General features: G+C 43.9%; 2 protein-coding genes across 3 annotated transcripts in view; one reads left to right on the top strand and one right to left on the bottom strand.

Annotated features, from left to right (window-relative positions):
• LOC126502563 (liver carboxylesterase) overlaps positions 1-22,036 on the bottom strand; it is a 133,701-nt gene that overhangs the window by 33,040 nt on the left and 78,625 nt on the right. The window lies entirely within an intron of this gene.
• LOC126503008 (acylcarnitine hydrolase-like) lies at positions 1,017-10,540 on the top strand. The gene is made up of 12 exons (XM_050144444.1): positions 1,017-1,065; positions 1,517-1,721; positions 2,358-2,499; positions 5,888-6,021; positions 6,106-6,364; positions 7,106-7,204; positions 7,474-7,614; positions 7,727-7,810; positions 8,042-8,186; positions 8,599-8,736; positions 9,501-9,573; positions 9,992-10,540. Exons 1-12 carry the CDS (start codon positions 1,017-1,019, stop codon positions 10,173-10,175), a joined length of 1,653 nt encoding a protein of 550 aa, XP_050000401.1. The 3' UTR covers positions 10,176-10,540.

Genomic DNA, 22,036 nt, shown 5'->3' with positions numbered 1-22,036 from the left:
TGATAACTATAAGAGGGCACAGAGTTGTGAACCTCCCAGGCCAGGCTCATCCAAGGGGCATCAAGATAAGATAGGTGTGAGCTGGTGTAATGGCACACACCTGTAAATGGTGGTCTAGATGAGGCAGAGAAAGTGGAAGGCTTTTCAGCTGCAAGCCAGCCTGGGCTACATGGCAAGAACCTGTCTGGTGGGGAGGTCAATGTAGAAATGTTAAAACAGAATACTACAGCAATTTTGGCATCCTTAATAATCAGGAGGAGGAAGACATCTGAAAGTAAACTTGGACAGCAATGCTTACCATAGCAAAATCAGGAATTTAAAGTATCACATAAACGGTCAAACGGCAATCCCATCAATGGTGACTTTTGGTTTTAAGGATGACATTAGTTCATTTAATTACAGGAAATTTTTTGCTACTTTTTTTAAGCTTTTAATAGGCCTCCTTTTTGCACGTACAGCTGTTATAAAGACACAGTAACTCTTGAGAAGGCTACACGTGTAATGAGAGATGTGTTATCCTTTCCCCACATGCCACTCAAAATCAGAATCTCTACTTAGCTGGGTGGTGGTGGTGCATGTCTATAATCCCAGCACTTGGGAGGCAGAGTCAGGTGAATCTTTGTGAATTCAAAGCCAGCCTACTCTACAAAGCAAGTTTTCAGACTGTCAGAGATTTTATACAGAGAAACCTTGTTTAGAAAAACCAGGAAAAAGGATAAAAAAGAATCTCTCTTTAATAAACTTCAATATTTTATTTTTAAATAAAAAAGAAAATGTATGCATAGTTTTTTTTTAAACAAATTCATCACATTGTCCCTTTCTGGGTTGTTTTCCTGCCTTCTGACTGAAAGTACACTCACTCCAATAGGTGGGATTCCATGGAGAGCTTTTCTTGGGGGTGAAGCATCCTGGCTGTAGCCTGACTCTTAGCAAACCCATTTCAGCAGGTTTTGCCTGTTGCTGTAGCACTGACAGATTCTAGTGGCCCATGTCCTCAGTGATCTATATGGACAGCTATGGCATATGGCATAGTGTCCCGTAGAGAGCGTGTCGCTGGAGATAGGAGTGAGTTTCCAGTTCTGGAAAGATGGTGGCAAATGGCCTTCTACTCCCTGAGAGTGGCTGCTGCCTTGGCTACTTGTTACCTCACCAAGAAGCATCGAGCATGCAATCCATGTTTATCTGGTGTGGAGGATTTTTACCTTTTATGGAAACAAGGCAGGTCTGCCTAATTCTTCCACACTGGAACATGGTGCTGTGGAGACAAGTTGCCAGGGAGGTGGGTACGTGGAAAAGGCTGAATTGAGGATAGCAAGGAAGAAGTAACAGCCAGAGTTCGAGACCAGCCTGGTCTACAGAGCTAGTTCCAGGACAGGCTCCAAAGCCATAGAGAAGCCCTGTCTCGAAAAACCAAAAAAAAAAAAAAAAAAAAAAAAAAAAAAAAAAAAAGTAACAGCCCTAGTGTGAAGGTAGATGGTTGGGCAAACCCAACCTTGATGTCGCATGTCACTTACAGGTGAAGACTCAGCCAACCCCATCAGGACTACCCACACGGGAAAGGTGCAGGGGAGTCTTATCCACTTGAATGACACCAAAGAGGGAGTCTACATTTTCCTGGGAATTCCCTTTGCCAAGCCACCTCTAGGAGAGCTGAGATTTGCACCTCCTGAGCCTCCTGAACCATGGAGTGGTGTGAGGGATGGGACCACCTACCCAGCCAGGTAAGTCCTCCTGAGACCCAGAAAATGTCAGGTCCTGATATGGGCAGGAGCTTAGAAGTCTGAGCCAGACTGCAGTGCTTCTCCATCTCCAGCCCTCCACTGCATTCTCTCTGTGATGGGATATGCTGCAGATGCCAGAGAAAGGCCAAAGTGATGATGGTTCCTGAGCAAATCACCCTCCACAATCACTGTACCAACCTATAGGTGTCCAGGTACCATTGGCCAAGAGGCAGTTCCTTGAGAGTCTGGATGTGAGGTGAAGGACGTTCCACCACCCTGTTTATCAAAGCAGCACCTATATGGGTACAGCATCCAATACCCAGACCTTGGAGAGTACAAAAAGAAATGGTGTCATTACACACACCAATAGTTTTTACAGAAGTTCATGGAAATGTCAATATCCCATCATCAGGAAGACTGGGATCCAAAGACCCATCTGGCATCCTCACGAGAAGTTTTCCCAAAGTCTCTGACCTTTACCTTATTTGGAAGAGCCTTTGGAGTAGGACCTCATGTTATCAGGACATCATGGGGCCAGAAAGAGGGGTTTTGGTGGCTGAGATAAAATATGTGCTAGGCGTCTGCTTTTAATTTTAACTACCGCACATCTCTTAGAATAACTGTCATTGTCCTCAGATGTCTACAAAATTCTGGAACAGTGGTTTCAGAAAATCTGGCAATGATAAAACGGAGCGTACCTTCCATCTCGACATCTGAGGACTGCCTGTATCTCAACATCTACACACCAGCTCATGCCCATGAGGGCTCTAACCTGGCTGTGAGTGGCAATCCATACTCAGATCTGGGGGTGGGCATTTCTTCGGAATGATTAAAAGGGGCAAAATCAATGTGAGACTCTGATGAGAAACCCTCCCTATCAGGTGTCCAGGAAGGCCTTCTCTGCCATGGCATGCAGCTAAACCCTAGGTATGGGACACAGAGACCTAAACACTCTGGGAAGTCAGTGGCTCTGGCTCCTTGATCAACTCAGGTTTCACACTACCTACCAGAGGCCTGAGAGCTAAATCCTGAGCTCATTTTTTTATACTTTCCAATTTGTGTAGTACAGGTTTTTGTAGTAAGACCTGTTGATTCTCTGAATTTCCTCAGTGTCTGTTGTTATGTCCCCCTTTTCATTTCTGATTTTGTTAATTTGGATTCTCTCTCTCTCTCTCTCCCTCCCTCCCTCCCTCCCTCCCTCCCTCCCTCCCTCCCTCCCTCCCTCCCTCCCTCTCTCTCTCTCTCTCTCTCTCTCTCTCTCTCTCTGCCTTTTGATTAGTTTGGTTAAGGGTTTGTCAATCTTGTTGGTTTTCTCAAAGAACCAGCTCTTTGTTTCATTGATTCTTTGTTTTTATTTTGTTGATTTTAGCCCTCAGTTTGATTATTTCCTGTCTTCTACTCCTCCTGGGTGTGTCTGCTTCTTTTTGTTCTAGAGCTTTCAGGTGTGCTGTTAAGTCACTTATGTGAGCCTTTTCTGTTTTCTTTATGTGGGCACTTAGTTCCTTCAAATGAGGCCAGCAGTCCCTTTGTGTCTTGGCCCAATCCTTGCAGTGGCTGTCAGAGTATTTGGGAGTTTTTCTTGGTCTACTCTGCATTGTCAATGTCTGTCTCAGAAAGCCTCTGAGGTCTCTATACACCAGATCTCTTGGTCTTCTGTCCTAGTTTGCTCTCTTGGTGCTCTCTTAATCCCATCAGTGTTGTGGCCGCTCTTGGTCCCCTCAGTATCATAGCAAGCCCTTAGCTCTTAGGTGGGGGCTCCAGTGGATGGGTTTGGGCTTTGGGGGATCCTAGCCACAGGAAACTTTGTACTGGCTGTTTAGAAAAGCCAAGGGAGTTGGGGAAGGGGACTGGGGTATTGTCCTTCTGGGGAGGTCCTAGTGAGTGGGGTATCTTGCAATGTAGCTGTTCACTCACCTCTTAGGTCCCCTCAGTATTGGAGCAAGCTGTGTTTCAGAGTTCCATTGAGATTGCTGCCGAATATCAGTTATATTAATTTGGCTGATGAAATCAATTAGCTCTAGTATTTCTCTGTTTAGTTTCTGCCTGGATGACCTGTCCATTGGTGAGAATGGGATATTGAAGTCTCCCACTATCAGTGTGTGAGGGTCAATATGTGATTTAAGGTCTAATAGTGTTTCTTTTACAAAAATGGGTGCTCCTGTGTTTGAGATAGATGTTAAGAATTGAAATGTCATCTTGGTGTATTTCTTCTTGTGATGAATATGTATTTTTTCTTGTGATGAATTAATACTTTTGATTAATTTTATTAGATATTAAAATGACTACACAAGATTGCTTCTTGGATTTTTTTACTTAGAATATCTTTTTCCAACCTTTTACCCTGAGCTAATGTCTACCCCTGATATTGAGGTGTATTTCTTGTATGCAGCAGAAGGATGGATCCTGTGTTTGTAACCATTCTGGTAATCTGTATTGGGAAATTGAGTCCACTGATATCAAGAGATATCAATGATCAATGATTGTTAATTCCTGTTATTTTATTGATGTTGTTGTTGTTGCTGCTGCTGTGTATGTTCCATTCTTTTGGTTTTACTAGTGTGAGTTTATTTATTGCTTATGTTTCCATGTGTGTAATTAACCTTAGTTTAGAGTTTTCCTTCTAGTACCTACTTTATGGCTGATTTGTATCTAGATATTGTTTAAATTTAATTTTATAATGGAATGTCTTAAGATGATTGAAAGTTTTGCTGGGTATAGTAATCTTGGCTGGCACCTGTGGTCTCTTAGAGTCTGCAGCATATCTGTCCAAGACTTTCTGTCTTTTAGAGTCTCCATTGAGAAGTCAGGTGTAAATCTAATAGTTCTGCCTTATACATTACTTGAGCTTTCTCCCTTAAAGTTGTTAATATTCTTCCTTTGTTCCATACGTTTAGTGTTTTGATTATTATGTGGTGAAGGGACTTTTCTGGTCCAATCTATTTGGTGTTCTGTTTGCCTTTTGTACCTATATATGCAGTTCCTTTTTTAAGTTAGGAAAATTTTCTTCTATGGTTTAGTTGAAGATATTTTCTAGACCTTTGAACTATTTGGTATTCTTCTCCTTCCTCTATTCCTATTATTCATAGATTTGTTCTTTTCACAGTGTCCAGATTTCTTGGATGTTTTGTGTCAAAACATTTTTCAGATCTACATTTTCTATGGCCAATGTATTCATTTCTTCTATTGTATCTTCAAAGTCTGAGATTTTCTCTTCCATCTCTTGTATTCTGTTGGTGAAGTTTGCCTCTGTAGGTCCTGTTCACATTCCTAAACTTTTCACTTCCAGGATTCCCTCAGTTTGTGTTTCCTTTATTGTTTCTATAACCATTTTAATGTCTTGAACAGTTTTATTTCTTTCCTTCAACTATTTTTATTTTCTTCATTTTCTTTAAAGGATTTATTAATTTTCTCTTTAAGGACCTCTTTCATCTTTATATTAAAGTCTTTTTCAGTTATGTGGGAATGTTTAAAGCCTGCTGTGGTAGGATAGCTGGGCTCTGTTGGAGACATATTGCCTTGCCTGTTATTTACTGTGTTCTTATGCTGGCATCTGGCCATCTGAGTTGGGGGTAACTATAGGTCTAGGTGTTGTTTTCTGGGTTTCTCTTTGTTTTGGGGAGTTTAGTTACTTAATTTCTGTTTCCCCTCTGGATTTTTAGAAAGTATGTTGCCTGCTCAGTCAGTGTGTTCCCTGAGAATGCTGGGAGAGGAGAGGGTCTGTTGCAGTGCTAGGGGTGACCCTGAGAATTAGGTCTGGAGTAACAGACAGTGGGGAAGGTCCACAGGCAGCCTACCTGGTCCCAGAGCTCTGGTATTAAAGGTATATATCACCATGACCAGCTATGTGCCAATGATTTTTTAACAATAAGGAGAATCACTGATGATTATACCTGTTTTCATTCCATTTCATAGGCGTCTGAGAGCAGGGGTGTTATTACTCCAGATTTAGAGCCATTAATTCAGGCTTGGGTCCTTAGAGAAGCAGAGAGACTAGCAAGTATCCTGATGGTACTAGAGGCCTGTCTGTGGTCCAGGTGAGGATGTCCTGAGGAATTTTGTCTGTGTGTCTAATTACACTGAGCCAAAGCATTAGGTAAAGTAGAAGACACCCCAGGTGGAGCTTGAGTTGGGTAGGAACCTCCTGGCATCTGACTTGATTTCCACAGGTAATGGTGTGGATCCATGGTGGTGCACTGATTGGGGGTATGGCTTCTGCGTATGATGGATCCTTGATGGCAGCCAGGGAGGATGTTGTGGTGGTCACTATCCAGTACCGCCTGGGTGTTCTGGGCTTCTTCAGGTAAGTCTGGAGATGGACTACACTGTGCAATAGGGGATAAAGATAAATAAGACAGCCCTGTGATTCCTTCTCTGCATCTTACAGCACTGGAGATGAACACGCCAGAGGAAACTGGGGCTACCTGGACCAAGTGACTGCCCTAAACTGGGTCCAGCAGAACATTGCCCACTTTGGAGGCAACCCTGACCTTGTCACCATCTTTGGAGAGTCAGCAGGTGGCACAAGTGTGTCTTCACAGGTTGTGTCCCCCATGTCCAAAGGACTCTTCCACAGAGCCATCATGGAGAGTGGAGTGGCCCTGCTGCCTGACCTTATCTCTAACACCTCTGAGATGGTCTACACAGTGAGTCACTTCAGCCATTGATGACCCTGCAGCCTCAGCCTCCACCCTCTGATACTCTGGGAGTTTTCTCAATTGGGAAAACGAGGGGTGTGGGAAATAGCTTCTTTCAATAGTCTCTAGATAATCAAGGGTTAGAATCCATTTCTCTCTATACAGGCTGGGTGTAATAACCATGTATAAGTACCTTGTAGTGTCCATCATATTCAGAAACAAATACATATGGGTTGAAGATATGGATCAATAGGTAAAAACATAAGGACCTGAGTTCAAATTCCCTCAGAAACCACAAAAAGCTGCATGGAGAAACAAGTGTGTGATCCTGGTATTCATAGGATGAGATAGGAGGCAGAGACCAGAAAATCCCTGAAAGGTCACAAACAAGATAGACTCTTGTAGGCAGGAAGAAATAATAAAAGATCATTTCTCAAACAAGATGGGAAGTAAGGACTAGCAACCAGATGGTGTCCTCGAATCTTTGCACGGAAACCATGGTACAGGCACTCCTGAAGTCACACGCCCTCGTGGACAAACACACGTAGCTTACTTTTTAAAGTCTTTAGGTAGAATGACCCCTCTGGCTGTCACATCTGAGCAACAAGAAAATGGGAATTTCATACTCACTCCATTTCAACAGCACAAAGTGCAATGAGATATTTGGGCACAATGCCAATCAACTGGGATTGGGAAAACTCTTCTACTTTCCTGAAAGGATGAATCAACTCCTGCCTGATCCCTTTACAGAAAGTGGCCAACTTATCTGGTTGTGAGACTGTGGACTCAGAGACCCTGGTGCGCTGTCTGAGAAACAAGAGTGAAGAGGAGATTCTGGCTATTAACAAGGTTAGGAGAGTTGTGTGACTTGGAGGACCCGGTCAGTGGGATGTGGGAGAGTCAGTCCTTACTACTCTAAACAAATTACCTCTGCTCCATGGTTTGACATCCTCTTAATCACGTGTGTAAAATAAATACCAAATATCCTAATATATGTAGAATCTCTGTCAGGGTTGGAGAAACATCCTGAGACAATTAAATGGGGGCAGGGATAATGGTCAGGGTTTCTTAGTGAACTTCAGAATTGACCTCCATCACTGACCTTGGATGTCCCTCAGGTCTTCACTCATATTCCTGCTGTGGTGGATGGAGAGTTCCTACCCAGGCATCCCCAAGTGTTGTTGACTTCTGCGGATTTTCACCCTGTGCCCAGCATCATTGGTGTCAACAATGATGAGTTTGGCTGGGGTCTCCCTATGGTGAGGCACAGTTCCATTTCTCTGGAAGTCTGGGGACTCATAAGATGAGCAGTGAAAACTTAATCCATATCCAGCTGACCATATACTGAAAACTGTCCTCTCTCTCTTGCAGATGTTGGGGGTTGATCAAATAATAAAGGAGATAACCAGAGAGACCCTGCCAGCTATTCTGAAGTACACAGCAATAACACAGATGGTGAGACACCTGAGTACTGCCTCCAATAGAAAGAGCCACTATGTACCCTTCTCAGACAGCATGCCTACAAACAAAGATCTGTGTGTGTGTGGTTTGTGGAGGTCTCACCCCAGAACTTATACCTTTCCCTTTATACCATATCTTATCCCTGGCCACATTCTCCACACTGAGGCTGCTGCCTATCAAAACAAGAACCTGCCTAAACTCATTCTTCCTGGTTCCCTGCTGTAGATGTTACCTCCTGAGTGTGGTGACCTGCTAATGGAAGAGTATATGAACAACACTGAAGATGCCCAGACCCTCCAAATACAGTTCAAGGAAATGATGGCAGACTATTTGTTCGTGATTCCTGCACTCCAAGTAGCAAAGTCTCAACGTGAGTACATCTGTGATGAGACCTGGTTGGGAGGAGCTCAGAGCCATGGGTCCCAGATGAGCTTAATAGTGTCCAGGTCCATGCTCATGTCTGGATCACATCTCTGGAACCAAACTCCCGGGACCATTACATCGGTATTTCTTTATTCTAGTGTAAGAGAGGGGAGTGACATCCAGATACAGACAAGGAAACAGGTTGCTGATACTCCATTGATTTGCCAAACCTACTCAGCTGGGAAGGCCAGGGTCACTGTTTAGCCAAAGGCTTTCCCATAACTAGTGCTCCAGCCTGGGGCCACCCATTTGACAATTAAAACACCAAATAACTGTATACCGACATAACTTATCGCTAAGGGTTAGGTAGGAAAGTTAAGGTGAGGGAATACTATGTAACCATGTGTCCGAACTTCTAGGTTCCCTTGCCTCTGTCTACTTTTACGAATTCTGTCATGTGCCCAGCTACGTCAAAGATGTGAGGCCACCCCATGTGAAAGTTGACCATGGCGATGAGATGGCTTTTGTTTTTGGGTCCTCCCCCTTGGACATGAAACGTGAGTCTTTCTTGTGTTTCATGAGCTGGATGGGGTCACAGTTGGGTACCTGATGGGCAACTGAGCTCCGTCCATTTGAAAAAAATCAAAGCTCTGGGAGAAGACATAATCAAGTAAGCACCCTTTCCACCCTCAAAAAACAATACCCAGATTAGAATCTGGACCCTTCCAAATATAATCTATTGTCTTAATTACTTTTCTATTGTTGCTATGAGATACTATGATCAATTCGGCTTATAGAAGAAAGAGTTTATTGGGACTTACAGGTTCAAAGGGTTAGTTAGAGTCTATGACCATCAGGGATGGGAGAATAGCAGCGTTCAGGCAGACAAAGGCACTGGAACAGTAGCTAACTAAAGCTTACATCCTGACCTACAAACACAAGGCAGAGAGAGCTAACTGGACCTGACTGGACTTTTAAACCTCAAAGCCAACTTCCAGTGATACACCTCCTCCAAAAAGGCCATACCTCCTAATTCTTCCTAAATAGTTCCACTAACTGGGGACCAAGCATTTAAATATATGAGTTTATAGGATTTGAGCCACCACACCTATATTAGATGGAATGAGGACACACTGAGCAGAACTGTACCTGGAGGCATTCAATTAGAGGTGTGGGTGGCTCTTGGATCCTTGGTGGTGAAGGAGGAAAAGAGGCCTAGGGTTCAAGGTCAGGCTACAGGAAGGATGGTGATTGAGGACCACGAATAGGCAGCTGCATGGGGTGGCTGGGACCTGAACCTCTGTCTTCCCCATAGCTACAGCTGTCTTCACTGAGGAGGAGGAGCTGCTGAGCAAGAGAATGATGAAGTACTGGACCAACTTTGCAAAACATGGGTGAGAGCACACCCCTCCCTCAACCTCCTCAGTGGTGGGTCCCTATCTAGGACTCCATTGGTGGTTGATGACTTCATTAGCATGCATGGATAACTCATCACGTGATAGAGTCCTTCTCACCCCAGGGCACACTTGGGTACATTGTACATATTGGTTACTGGTCACATGGCAATGACCTGACAGGGGCTATGGTATAGTTCTTTAGATTTTGCCTTTGAATGCGAGACCCAAAATTGTCCAGGTAGTCTTGCCCCACATGGAACAGACACTCGTAGGTGACACTTGTATCCCTGTGTAAGGACATGTGCCTCATCTGTCCCCTCAACTATTGGCCCAATTAGTCTACTACCCTGACAAATTGGGAGATCACAATGATGAGCATGACCTTACCATTCCCTGATGGCTGGCATATCCACAGGAACCCCAACAGCGAGGGTCTACCCGACTGGCCTGTGATGAACGATAATGAGAAGTACCTGCAGCTGGACATCCAGCCTGCTGTGGGCCAAGCCCTGAAGGCCAGAAGGCTGCAGTTCTGGACCCAGACTCTGCCCCAGAAGATCCAGGAGCTAAAGGGGTCTCCGGATAATTACAAAGAGTAGTACCCTGTGAGAGGAATGGTGTGAAGGAATGTACATGGGTTCAGCCGAACATTCTTAGAGAATCCCGGTTAGAGTCTAACAGTCACATCACCGTCCCTTACCGCTACAATTGTCCATTTGGTCTGCATGTACGACAAACCCTTGGTGTGTCACTTTTTCCTCAGCTTGCTGGGACACCTTTTATGAGACTTCGTGAATGCTCCCATGACTTTAGATGTGTGACCCCTAAGTGCCCCGATCTTCTTTCACTGTCCCCTGGGACAACGCCCTTTCCTTCCTTTTTCATCTGCTCTCATCCTCTCTCCTCTTCTCCAAGCCCCAGACAGTCTTCAGATGAAACAGATGCTTTGGAAATATTTATTATATGGGAGTGGACTGTCAAAATCCTATGTTCTCTCAGCAAGTCTCATGTCTTCTTATTTGTAAGTGGCCAATAAAGAAACCTAATAGCCAAAGTCCTACCTATTGTTTCCATATGTTCAGTCAGATCATTGTTCCAAAAATTCACAAATTGCAAGCTGAGCTCTTTGTAGGTATCTGTGGGTCCTGCTATCAGAGACATAGGCAGAAAGATTATATGATTCCTGCAATTTCAGGTCAGCCTGAGCAACAGAGTAAGACCAACATCTCTAAACAAATTATAATCTGGATAACATACAAATAGCAAGAAATTGTATAAATGCTTATAAACCAAGAAATCCACAGTCAAATGCCATCAAATTTGCTTTGTGGTGAGAGTTAGGCCTCTGGCTCAAAAGATTTCACATTGCATCCTCGTTGGATAGAATGAGAAAACAATGACACTCATTGACCTTCCCAGAGTCATAACTCTTAATAGCATTGGATCAGAAATCAGATTTCAGCAAATAAATTTGATCCCATGGCTTTCAGACCATAGCTCATAAAGGTCTCTGACATCAGTCACAAATGATGCCAACTGATGAGAAAAAACTCTATGCATTTTCACCGTATATGAAATTTTACAAATGCCTGCAGAAGCAGAACTAGATAAATTCATGGGATTTTCAATCTGGGTCGGGAGTTAGGGAGTTGATCAGAACTACATGGGTTTCTCAGTGCCCCATTTTCTAAAGTTTGCTCTTTGGATCAGGAGTTAGGCAGGCAGTATGGAGCCCACCCTTGCTTGAGGCTATTACATCTGTGAAAATGTTTGTCCATTGGGTGTGTCCTGAAAATGGGGCAGTGTCAGAAGAGACCCTTGTCCCTAGCACCCTGACCACGCTTCTTCTTGTATGGAGTTGTCTTCCTGCCCACCATAAACCCTCCAGAAGCCTCTTGACTCCTTGGTCATCCCCTAATCTTCTTGATAGTCTGTGTGATTGATTTCCATAAATGTTTCAACCCCAGCAGTACAAAGTCTCTTGCACTTTGACCCTTACAAAGGTGCCAAATTCTGCTCTGTCTGTACTTTTGCTCCCCCAGCACTTTCTCTTTCATTAAGGAGTGGTGAGTGCCTTGTGTCCTGCAGGCCCTAGGATCTCCCTTTTCCTCTACCTCTCACCATCACCTACTTGGGCCAGTTCTCCAGAGCCACTGCACAGTCCCCCTTTCCCAGCCACTGCATTGAATACAAATCATAATGAACCATGACCATTGGGTTGAAAACAAGATTTCATGTTGCCTACTGAGGAAAAAGATGAGGCTGAAGTTGAGCCTTGATTAAGAAACTGAGCAGAGGGGTGCTCTCACTGGGGCCTTAATGCATTGTTGAGCTCCTGGTGAGACCAGTAGTTGGCTGCACCTCACCAGGCAGTCAGGTTCAAGCCTGAAAGTTTTCATTGCTGTAATCTTGGTGTCTGCTGACAACCACTTGCCCACCGCAACTGAAGACTTTCCTGGTTCCTAGAAGGAAAATCAGAGGCAGACAACCAACAGTCTGCTGACTGGCAGCCCATGCTGCTGCCCCCACATTCCCCTCCTCTTTGCAAAGTCATTTTATCCCCTAAGCAAAAGCAGGACCATGTAAACCAATCTTTGGGTCCCTCTGTCGGGTGGGATCCTGGTGACCGATGATCTTGCTTGGAGTCATTGTGCCCTTGCACCCCCCTCGCTCTCAGGCGCTCCCCTTTCCCTGAAGATAAACTCTGTAACTTTCACCCTCACTCGGTGTCTGTGGTCTCCATTTGCCACATTTGTGAGACATGCCCCAGCACTGGCTTCTGGTGTCAGGAGCTTGTGTGACTGATTCATCAGCACCTTTCCCCCAGTACCAAGCCTTCAAGTGTTCTGACGAGACTCTGCAGCAGGGAAGGTCAACACTGAGCCTCACTACTGTAAACCCTCTGCCATGTGGCTCTCGTTTCTCTGAATACACAGGACAGTTCACTAACAGCAATCTCAGCCTACTTTTTAGGCTTTCAGTAGTTACTATGGGCTGGTGACCCACAAGCTCGTGTTTTGAGTGCTTGCCCATAGCTCGAGGACTGTTTTGAAGGCTGTGGGTCCTTTAGGAGATAGATAGGGATAACTAGAAGAATTACTAGGGCCAGGTGTGCACCTATATTGCATTGCTGATATTTCCTGAACCTTTAATTTATTTGTATTATTGTTGTTGTCATTATTATTACTGCTATGATTTGCTCATTTGGATTTTGTTGGTTGACACACAATCTTCCTGTATAACCTATGTTGTAACCAAACTCAGGAACCACCTGCCTCAACCTCCCAAGCTGCGAGATTACTTATGTTAGTCAACATATCTTTGTGAGAAAGAAGGCAGAGTTGGAGAGATGCCATGGAGCCGCTGGAGATAGACATGCTGAAACTTTGCTGGTAGACCACGACCTCATGATGATGCACAGATTAATGGAGATGGGTTAAATTAAGATGTGTTAGCTAATAAGAAGCTAGAGCTAATGGGCCAAGCAGTAATTTAATTAATGCAGTTTCTATGTGGTTATTTTGGGGCTAAACAGCCGGAAACAAACAAGCAGCCCCTTGCAACAAAATGGCACCCACATGGACAACTGCATCCACATAAAGCCTGAGACAGCTTGGGAAAGTAATTCTAGACAGAAGAGAATAAAGCATGGCTTATTGACAGCAGCACTTTCTTGGGTGGACTCTGCTTGCTAGAGGCAAGTGCTCTCATTTAAGAGAGGCTTCCTGGCTCAGCTTTAGCTGCAAAACCTTGCAGCTCTTTTAAGAGGTCCTGTCACAAAACACTAAATGGTGTTGATGAAAAGCTGACCCCATTTGGTGGTAGCAGGGACCTTGAAACACCATAGAGTTGTGGCAATAAACATGGCTCCTGCTGGTACCTCCACCATGAGGCTGGAATCTCAAAAGGTAAGGAATGGGCTGGATCCAGCCATCAAAGCCACAGCTTTAATCTTAGCCATATCGCTTAGCAAATTAAAGACTCGTGTGGTCAATAAAAAGAGATATACAGTAAAGACAGATTCAAAGACTAAGAAAACCTCTAAATGGTTTATACTGTGTTTAAAAATATATGTGGGCTTGGGAGAAAAAAGGATAAAGTCCTTAAAATAAAAAAGAAACAGAGTAGTTGGGTGTGGTAGCACACACCTTTAATTCTAACACTTGACAGACAGAGGCAGACAGTGCTCTGTGAGTTCAAGGTGTGGTGGCACACATCTTTAATCCCAGCACTTGGGAGGCACATCTCTGTGAGTTCAAGGACAGCCTAGTTTACAGAGCTTGTTCCAGGACAGCCAAAGATACACAAAGAAACCCTGTCTCAAAAAGCCAAAAAATTAAAAGTAAAAATAAAATAAATAGAGTTTAATATAAAGTCACATAATGATGAAAAATACACAGTGCATCTGGATACTGTATGTTATTGTGTTGTCTTTAAATTGTTTGATGGCTGAGGACGGAGCAAAAGCTGCTAAAAGATATTTGATTATAAATGCTGCTGGATTAATCCAACATATATATTTTGAAAATGCTTTGACTTCAAAATTTAAGTCAAACTTTGGAGAAGAGGTTTTGCTTTTGCTTCCACAGGTAATGAGAGGCTGTGGATTCATTCAGTGCTAAGAAAAATCAGGTTTGATCAAAGAAGACCCCCTGAAGAATCTCCAGTAGGAGCAGATAGTCCAGATGATTCAACATTTCAGAGGACCTCTGTTGGAGTTTCCTCTGAGTTCTGCATCCAGAACAGTTTCAAGACTGCTGGCTGAGATGATCAAGCCTTCAAAATATTGCATTCAGGACATGACTCTAATTCAAAATTTTCTTTAGGTCCCCGTAAGATTATCAGTGCCCCCTACCTTCAGGAAGTAGCCTACAAAACTATGCCCACATTCCCAAAAGATTATGGACGTTTGCCTTTGTTTAGAAAATTGGTTATAAGTCGTTATGGATAATGATCAGGAGAAAAGCTAACCAAAAGAGATACAATTCAGAGTTCTTGTGTATTTTTTTAATAAAGGGGTGTGTGTGCTGTGGGACAGTGGTTTTACCCTGTAAAGATTTGTTTCTTGTACTTGTTTAATAAAATGCTGAATGGCCAGTAGCCAGGAAGGACGTATAGGTGGGACGACCAGGCAGAAAGTAGAGGTGGGGCAATGAGAACAGGAGAATTCTGGGATGAGGACTCAGTCTGTAGCCATCACCCAGATGCAGAGGAAACAAGATGTGACTGCCTCCCCAAATAAGGTACTGAGTCACGTGGCTAACACAGACAAGGATAATGGGCTAATGTGAGATGTAAACATTAGTTAATAAGGAAAGCCTAAGCTACTAGGCCAACCAGTTTATAGTTAATGTAGACCTCTGTGTTTCTATGGGACTGAAAGACTGAAGGACCTTGTGGGACCTCGGCCAACATGGTGCAGACCTGGGAATGAGATTGGGGGACAGGATTTGTAGGAGCAGAGGGAGAAGTGAAGATCTTCAATCAGACTACATGCTTTCCTAGTTAGATTGTGTCTGTGAACTCTCTCTCTCTCTCTCTCTCTCTCTCTCTCTCTCTCTCTCTCTCTCTCACACACACACACACACACACACATGAATGCCTTCACAACTGCCCCATACACACAGATTTGAGACTCTTTTTCATTCTACATGTTCTCTATCGTCTACACCACCATCACTGAAAGGTCCTTGAATGATGGTGCAAAGCATGACAGAGCACATGGGGACCTTCCTGCAAGTCACGCTACACAGCAGGATACATCAGGTTGTCCAGATAACATAGAGAAACTACTTCCATAATTTTGAACTTGAGGGATCTTCCATAGCCCTGACATTCCTTAGTTTGGAGGGAGGAATATCTTTCCCTTTTAGGGGCTGGGAACACAATATTCTCTGGAACACAGAGAGTATAGGATGGAGACCCTGAATCTAGAGATTCTTTCTGATTGGAGGAGGCAGGTGAAGTCATGGCTGCCATGACCTTGCCAATGAGAACACTGAATCCACTAATAAGAAAAGCCTACTGTTCTGGCCTATGTGTGCCCTGGACAGAAAATCCAAGGTTAGCCAGTCCTCAGGTGTCTCTAAAGTCTGAGGTTGCTTACCTCCTCATGCAGGAATTCACACTGAGCTGTTGCAGAATCTTTACCTTGTGCTCTCTTTGTATCCTGGCAGGATCCCTGGGATTCTGAATCTCCTATTCATGGGCCAGCATCTCATTTTATTACAGGCTCCGGGAGCCCAGAGAGTCCCAGTGTGTGAAAATGTTTGTCAGGTGGATAGAAGTGTCTCTAAGTTTGATCTCAGTGGGAGTTTGCCAATAGTGTGAGTACAGAATGGAAGAGGGATGGATAAGAGCTAGGCATTTAATGAAAACACACAAAAATACATTAAAAATATGATGAAAATGATATCAAGCAAATGGACTTAACAGCTACCTACATAAAATTCCACCCAAACACTTCAGAATACACCGTTTTCCCCAGAAGCCCATGGGACTTTCTATAAAATAGGTTTTGTGTTTGGATACAAAGCATGTTTTGACAAACGTAGAAACATGGAAATAATTTCTCAAATTTTATTACAATGGAATAAAACTCCCTCCCCACAGCAAAACGTGCTATAGAGCGCACAAAGTCTCATGGCCAATGCGCCTTTGAATGATGAATTGTCATGGAAGAAATCAAATAGGAAAAGTAAAATTCCAAGAATCAAATGAAAATGAAGCAAACGAAAAGTAAAAGACAACATACAAAATCCTGTGGGAGATATGCAATCAGCCCATGGGCAGTTGGGTAGCATTTGCTGGCCTAAGTCCCTAGGTATGGATTTTAAATGTTCTTGCCCTTCTCCCTCTGTGGTTTCTCCATCTGTGGGATCCTTTGCACACACCTGCTTAGAGATTCGGATTCTCAATCTGAATCTTCCTTCTGAAGAATGCAGCCTTTTGCTTCCTGCTCTCCACCCTTCCCCAGGCTGGGTCTGTGACAAGGAAGTCACCCTGATTTGGGGTGAGGTTTGGGGTAAGGGTTACTGATATCCAGAATGACTTCAGAGTCCATGTGTGTCTTCCAGAGGGGGTGCAATAAAAAGACAAAGCAGATGAGGTGGCTTTGTCAGCCTGATAAGCACTGGGCTCTCCTCACCTGGGTGAGGCCCACAGCTGCTTCCTGTTGGGAAACACGGTGCGTCCCGTAGAAGCACAAACTCAGGCCCAGACGCTGATCAAGCCACTGGATCAACTTCCTGAAAACTGCGGCCTGTGGGCTTCTGCTCCTCCTCCCGTGTTTGGTGTTGAGAGTCTGAACAGGGAAGATGGAAACAGGTCAGAGCTGCCGATATCTGCAGAGTCAGAAACTGAGAGGCAGGAGGAGGCAAGGGATCAGGGAGGGAGGAGCATATAAGAATGACAGACAGCAGTGAGGGACAATGCCTCCGCTAAAGCAAACAGGGTGGCCCTATAGCACACACAGGGGCAGTGACACCCGAGGACAGGACACTCAACACGGAGGAACAACATATGAGGGGCTCTGATGAGTTCTAGGCCTAGAGGCCAGGTGACCAGGCAGATGGTCAGGAGCAGAGGGACAGATGGGACATTTCCCTTCTCTATGTGTGTCTGTGGTTAGACTGTAGCTGCTGCTGCTGCTGCTGCTGCTGCTGCTGCTGCTGCTGCTGCTGCTGCTGCTGCTGCTGCTGCGGACCCTAGGGTAGCAATGAAACTATTAACACTGTCATGACATCATTGGTATCATATGACTCACCACTTAGGTCAGAGAATTACCCAGGCACCCCAGACTGGGCCTTAGAGTGGCTTCCTTAGAGTGGGCCTACTGGTAGGAGTGGCAGGAATTTCTCAGAGTTCGCAGGAGAATGTCTGGAGGATAAGAGGCTTCAAGGTTGCACACACACCCTGCCCCAGCACTCCCTTGGCTCAGCTTCTGTAAAGGCCTGAAGCCTACGGGGCAGGCCTAGACCATAGGCTCCTTGCCCTTGAATCCTCCTTGTACCTTTGTCCAAGGTCAGACACGTTGATGGATCCTGTCCTCTCCTTTCAGCTGGGTGGTGTGAGGCTGGAGGGTTCTAATTCTGTTTTGGTCCAGGATACCCTTCAGAGTCTTTCCATGAACTACTGACAGTCTCAGGGAACACAATCCATATGCCTCTGCCTCACACGGGTCCAGTGTTCTCTTTGGTGAACACAATTGTACCTAATGGTCCCCGTTGTCTTTACAATCATATGAAGAGGTAGGATAGCTCCTCTGGCTGTCACTTTTCAGGATGGGAAGTGGGAACAGTTTCAGACTGGCCACTGTGTGATTTTCAGGGCATACACACTCAGTTGGGCATGATGAAAAATTTCTTCTCCCTTACTGGAAGAATGAGCCTGTCCCTCCCTGCCTAACTCTTGTACATTTGCTGTCCAACATGTCTGCATGTGAGCAGACAGACATGGATGCTCTGGTTACTACCTGGGAGGCAAGAGTGAAGAGGAGATTCCGCCTTTTATTGAATAGTGGTTTTGAGTGGGATGTTTTACATTATCTATCTATCTATCTATCTATCTATCTATCTATCATGTGTTTACTTATTTATGTATTTATTGATTAATTACTTTGAGAAGGGGTCTCACTATGACGGACAGACTGTAATAAAATTCACTTTACAACCAACATAGCCTGAAACCCAACACAGTCTTTCTGCCTAGTGTCCTGAGATTAAAGGGTTGTATAACTACTCTCTGACGTGGAAAACTAGTGCCTAGTCCTCTCATTGCTGTTTCGAGCTAATTGAACATGATTCTTGCAGTGCCCTCTCTGAACACGAGGGGGCAGGAGAGAAATGAGAATACACTAGCCTGGACAGTTGGGCAGATGGAAGAGTCTTTCATCTGAGTACAGATGAGCTGTGCCCGATAACTTCCACAGAGCCTGAAGGCATCACTGAGCCTCTGCTGTAGACACAGCTCTGTGAGGAATGATTTATGCTGATGTGCAGAACAGTTCACGGAGTGACTATTAGATACTAAGTAACTCTCTGAACATTGGAAAGCTTTATTGTCAAATCATTTCTATGCAATCAAATTTATCTTTTACCAGCATATCTTAGTAAACTGGCAGAAGAATATTAGATGAGAAACAATACATATTTCAAGTATGAGAGTAATTCTTTCATTGGAAAAAATTGGCTCATGGTCGTTTATGTTAATCATTGCCTGGTCTCTGTTTTCTGCAAACTATTGACTCCTTTCAGAAGGAACAGTTTGGACATTCCATAGAATTTTAAAAATCAGGGCCCTGACCATCTTTCTTAGTTAGGATTTCTACTGCTGCAAAAAGACACAATGACCATGGCAACCCTTACAAAGGAAAGCGTTTAGTTAGAAGTTTGCAGGCAAATGGATGGAAATAGAAAACACCATCCTGAGTGAGGTAAGCCAGACCCAAAAAGAGGAACATGGGATGTTCTCACTCATATTTGGTTTCTAGCCATAAATAAAGGACATTGAACCTATAATTCGGGTTCTTAGATAAGCTAAATAAGAAGGAGAACCCAAAGAAAATCATATAGGCATCCTCCTGAATATTACACTTCATCAGGCGATGAAAGGAGACAGAGACAGAGACCCACATTGGAGCACCGGACTGAAATCTCAAGGTCCAAATCAGGAGCAGAAGGAGAGAGAGCACAAGCAAGGAACTCAGGACCGCGAGGGGTGCACCCATACACTGAGACAATGGGGATGTTCTATCAGGAACTCACCAAGGCCAGCTGGCCTGGGTCTGAAAAAGCCTGGGTCAAAACTGGTCTCGCTGAACATAGCGGACAAGGAGGACTACTGAGACCTCAAGAACAATGGCAACGGGTTTTTGATTCTACTGGACCTATTGGTTTCGTGGGAGCCTAGGCAGTTTCGTGGATGCTCACCTTACTAGACCTGGATGGAGGTGGGTGGTCCTTGGACTTCCCACAGGGCAGAGAACCCTGATTGCTTTTTGGGCTGACGAGGGAGGGGGACTTGGTTGGGGGAGGGGGAGGGAAAGGGGAGGCGGTGGTGGGGAAGAGACAGAAATCTTTAATAAATAAATTAATTAATTAAAAAAAAGAAAGTAAAAAAAAGAAAGCATTTAGTTGTGGAGTCAAACTACAATTAGACTCTTTCAGAGGTTTAGTCCATTATTATCTTGGTGGGTAGCATGGCAGCGTGCAGGCAGACATGGTGCTGGCTACACATTGATCAGAAGGCAACAAGAAGTAGACTAGGACACTTAGCATGCCTTCTGCATATTTGAAACCTAAAAGCCTGCCTCCACAGTGACACACTTCCTCCAACAAGGGCATACTTTCTCCAACATGGCCACACCTCCTAATAGAACCAAACCCTTTGAAGTTTTTTTTCCTTCAAGCCATCACTCTTTTCCCTGGTCCCCAAAAGTCTTATAGCCATATCATAAAGCAAAAAAAAAAAAAATGCATTCCGTCCAACTTCAAAAGTCTGTCACAATCCCAACAATGTTTTAAAGCCCAAAGTTCAAAATCTCTTCTGAGATTCACGCAATCTCTTAACTGTAATCACCTGTAAAAATCAAAGTCACAAAGAAGATCACATAGTTCCAACATATAATGGCACATGATATATATTGCCATTCAGAAACATACTTCCAGAAACAAGGCTACCCCCTTCTCTAACAAGGCCATACCACCCAATAGTACCACTCCCTTCGGGGGCCGTTTTATTTCAAACCACTAAATGCCATTGTGCTATAGTAGCATCGAGTTGCACCTGCCTATGCCAGCCAGCAAACTGATGCTCATCTATCAAGTGATCCCCTGTTGTATTCCTATAGCATGATTACATTGTTCCCTGGTCACTGATTCCTCTCTCCACCACATAAGCTATTGTAATTGAGGACCAGCTTTATATATAGCAGTCATTAAGTCCGTCCAGTCTTGTGGTATAATTTTATTCTGTGTAGCCCAGTTGTTTATTATCTGTCTCATAAAGGAGAATCCATTCAATATGCCACCACTGATTCCTTTACTCTCCTGAGATCCCTTGTACCTGCAGGTTTCCAACCAATCTGAACATCACCTCGAGGGTGCTGACTGTCTATTGGCATTTGATAGATGGTTATTGGAAACATCTGAGGAGGTGACTTTTTTTTAGACCCAGGCAATAATTCCTATATGCCATTACAAGATAGCAGCAAAGATCTATGATTAAACACATCTCTTTTTTTTCTGATTTGTATCCCCTTGATCTTTTTTTTAATTTATTAAAGATTTGTGTCTCTTCCCCACCTCCGCCTCCCCTTTTCCTTCCCCTTCCCCCTTTCATGTCCCCCTCCCTCGTCAGCCCAAAGAGCAATCAGGGTTCTCTGCCCTGTGGGAAGTCCAAGGACCACCCTCCTCCATCCAGGTCTTGTAAGGTGAGCATCCAAACTGCCTAGGCTCCCACAAAGCCAATACGTGCAGTAGGCTCAAAAACCCAAACACATCTCTTTTTAATGAGAAGGATTCTACTGGGTTTAATTCTTGTCTAAACACTTTTTAAAAAAAAAAAAAAAATTGTCTTTCATACCCTTCTTCAGGAAGTAACTTTTTTTTTATTTTCATACCATTCCTCTTGTTTTGAGAAGTAGCATTTTCATCTCAAGAGTTTCTTCTTTTTTTTTACTTGAATATGTAATATTTAAAGCTGTTCAGTAAACTCAAGGTTTATGTGAGTCTATCTCAACTGAAGAAGGGGGAGGAAATCCTCTCCATCCTCCTCCCTTGTCTCATTTCCAGTTTCTTCTGAGGTAACCTCCTCATTTGTTGGCAGATTAACCTGCTGCAATTAAATCCATATCTTTTCTGGCTGTTCACTCTGTAATGGTTCTAGGACATTTGAAATTATATTGCATAAAGACTAAACTTTTGTGGGCATTTCCTCTCCTCTCTGGTGGGCCTGTCTAACAGCCCTTATTACTTGTTTCTAAACCAGCAATACTAATTGAATATTTGAAGTTAATTTAAATTATAGGCAATGCTTTAAAATTTAATGCAAAGAGCTCAACTATCTATCTTTCGTTCACTTTTATCCTGCCTCCTTTCAAATAAACAATGAATTAACTGCACGTGCTTCTGCTCTTAAGATGTGAAATCACCCAGACTCGCTGGTAAATTTCCCATGATCTCTGCCAAAATCCCGGAGAAACACCTACATTCTTGTAAGAGCAACTTTTTCTTCACCTCCAGCCCTAGTGAGTCTGAACTTCTTTACCTTCTGTTCCATGACACTGGACACCAGATATGGTTTGATGTTGAACTATAGGTGCCGCAGTAGCAAGAGAAGCTCATCAAGATGCTAAGCCTTCGTTTTCCAAGGGAACAGAGGGGTACAGCCTTTTGGAAAATGTAGTGAGCTGTAGTAAAGCCTTTATGACTATCTTTAAGTGAAATTTATAGTAAAGCCT

The sequence above is a fragment of the Alexandromys fortis genome, unplaced genomic scaffold, assembly GCF_014885135.2.
Source record: "Alexandromys fortis isolate MF-2015 unplaced genomic scaffold, M_Fortis_MF-2015_v1.1 scaffold_1, whole genome shotgun sequence".
Taxonomy (NCBI): domain Eukaryota; kingdom Metazoa; phylum Chordata; class Mammalia; order Rodentia; family Cricetidae; genus Alexandromys; species Alexandromys fortis.
The sequence above is the reverse complement of the archived record's forward strand: the minus strand, read 5'-3'. Positions and strand labels throughout refer to the sequence as shown.

Excerpts from the sequence above, each read along its gene's own strand:
- LOC126503008 (XM_050144444.1), top strand. The coding sequence starts at position 1,017 with ATGGCATATGGCATAGTGTCCCGTAGAGAGCGTGTCGCTGGAGATAGG. Across the intron at positions 1,066-1,516 it reads GCGTGTCGCTGGAGATAGGA|GTGAAGACTCAGCCAACCCC; the intron begins GTGAGTTTCCAG and ends TGTCACTTACAG. Across the intron at positions 2,500-5,887 it reads ATGAGGGCTCTAACCTGGCT|GTAATGGTGTGGATCCATGG; the intron begins GTGAGTGGCAAT and ends TGATTTCCACAG.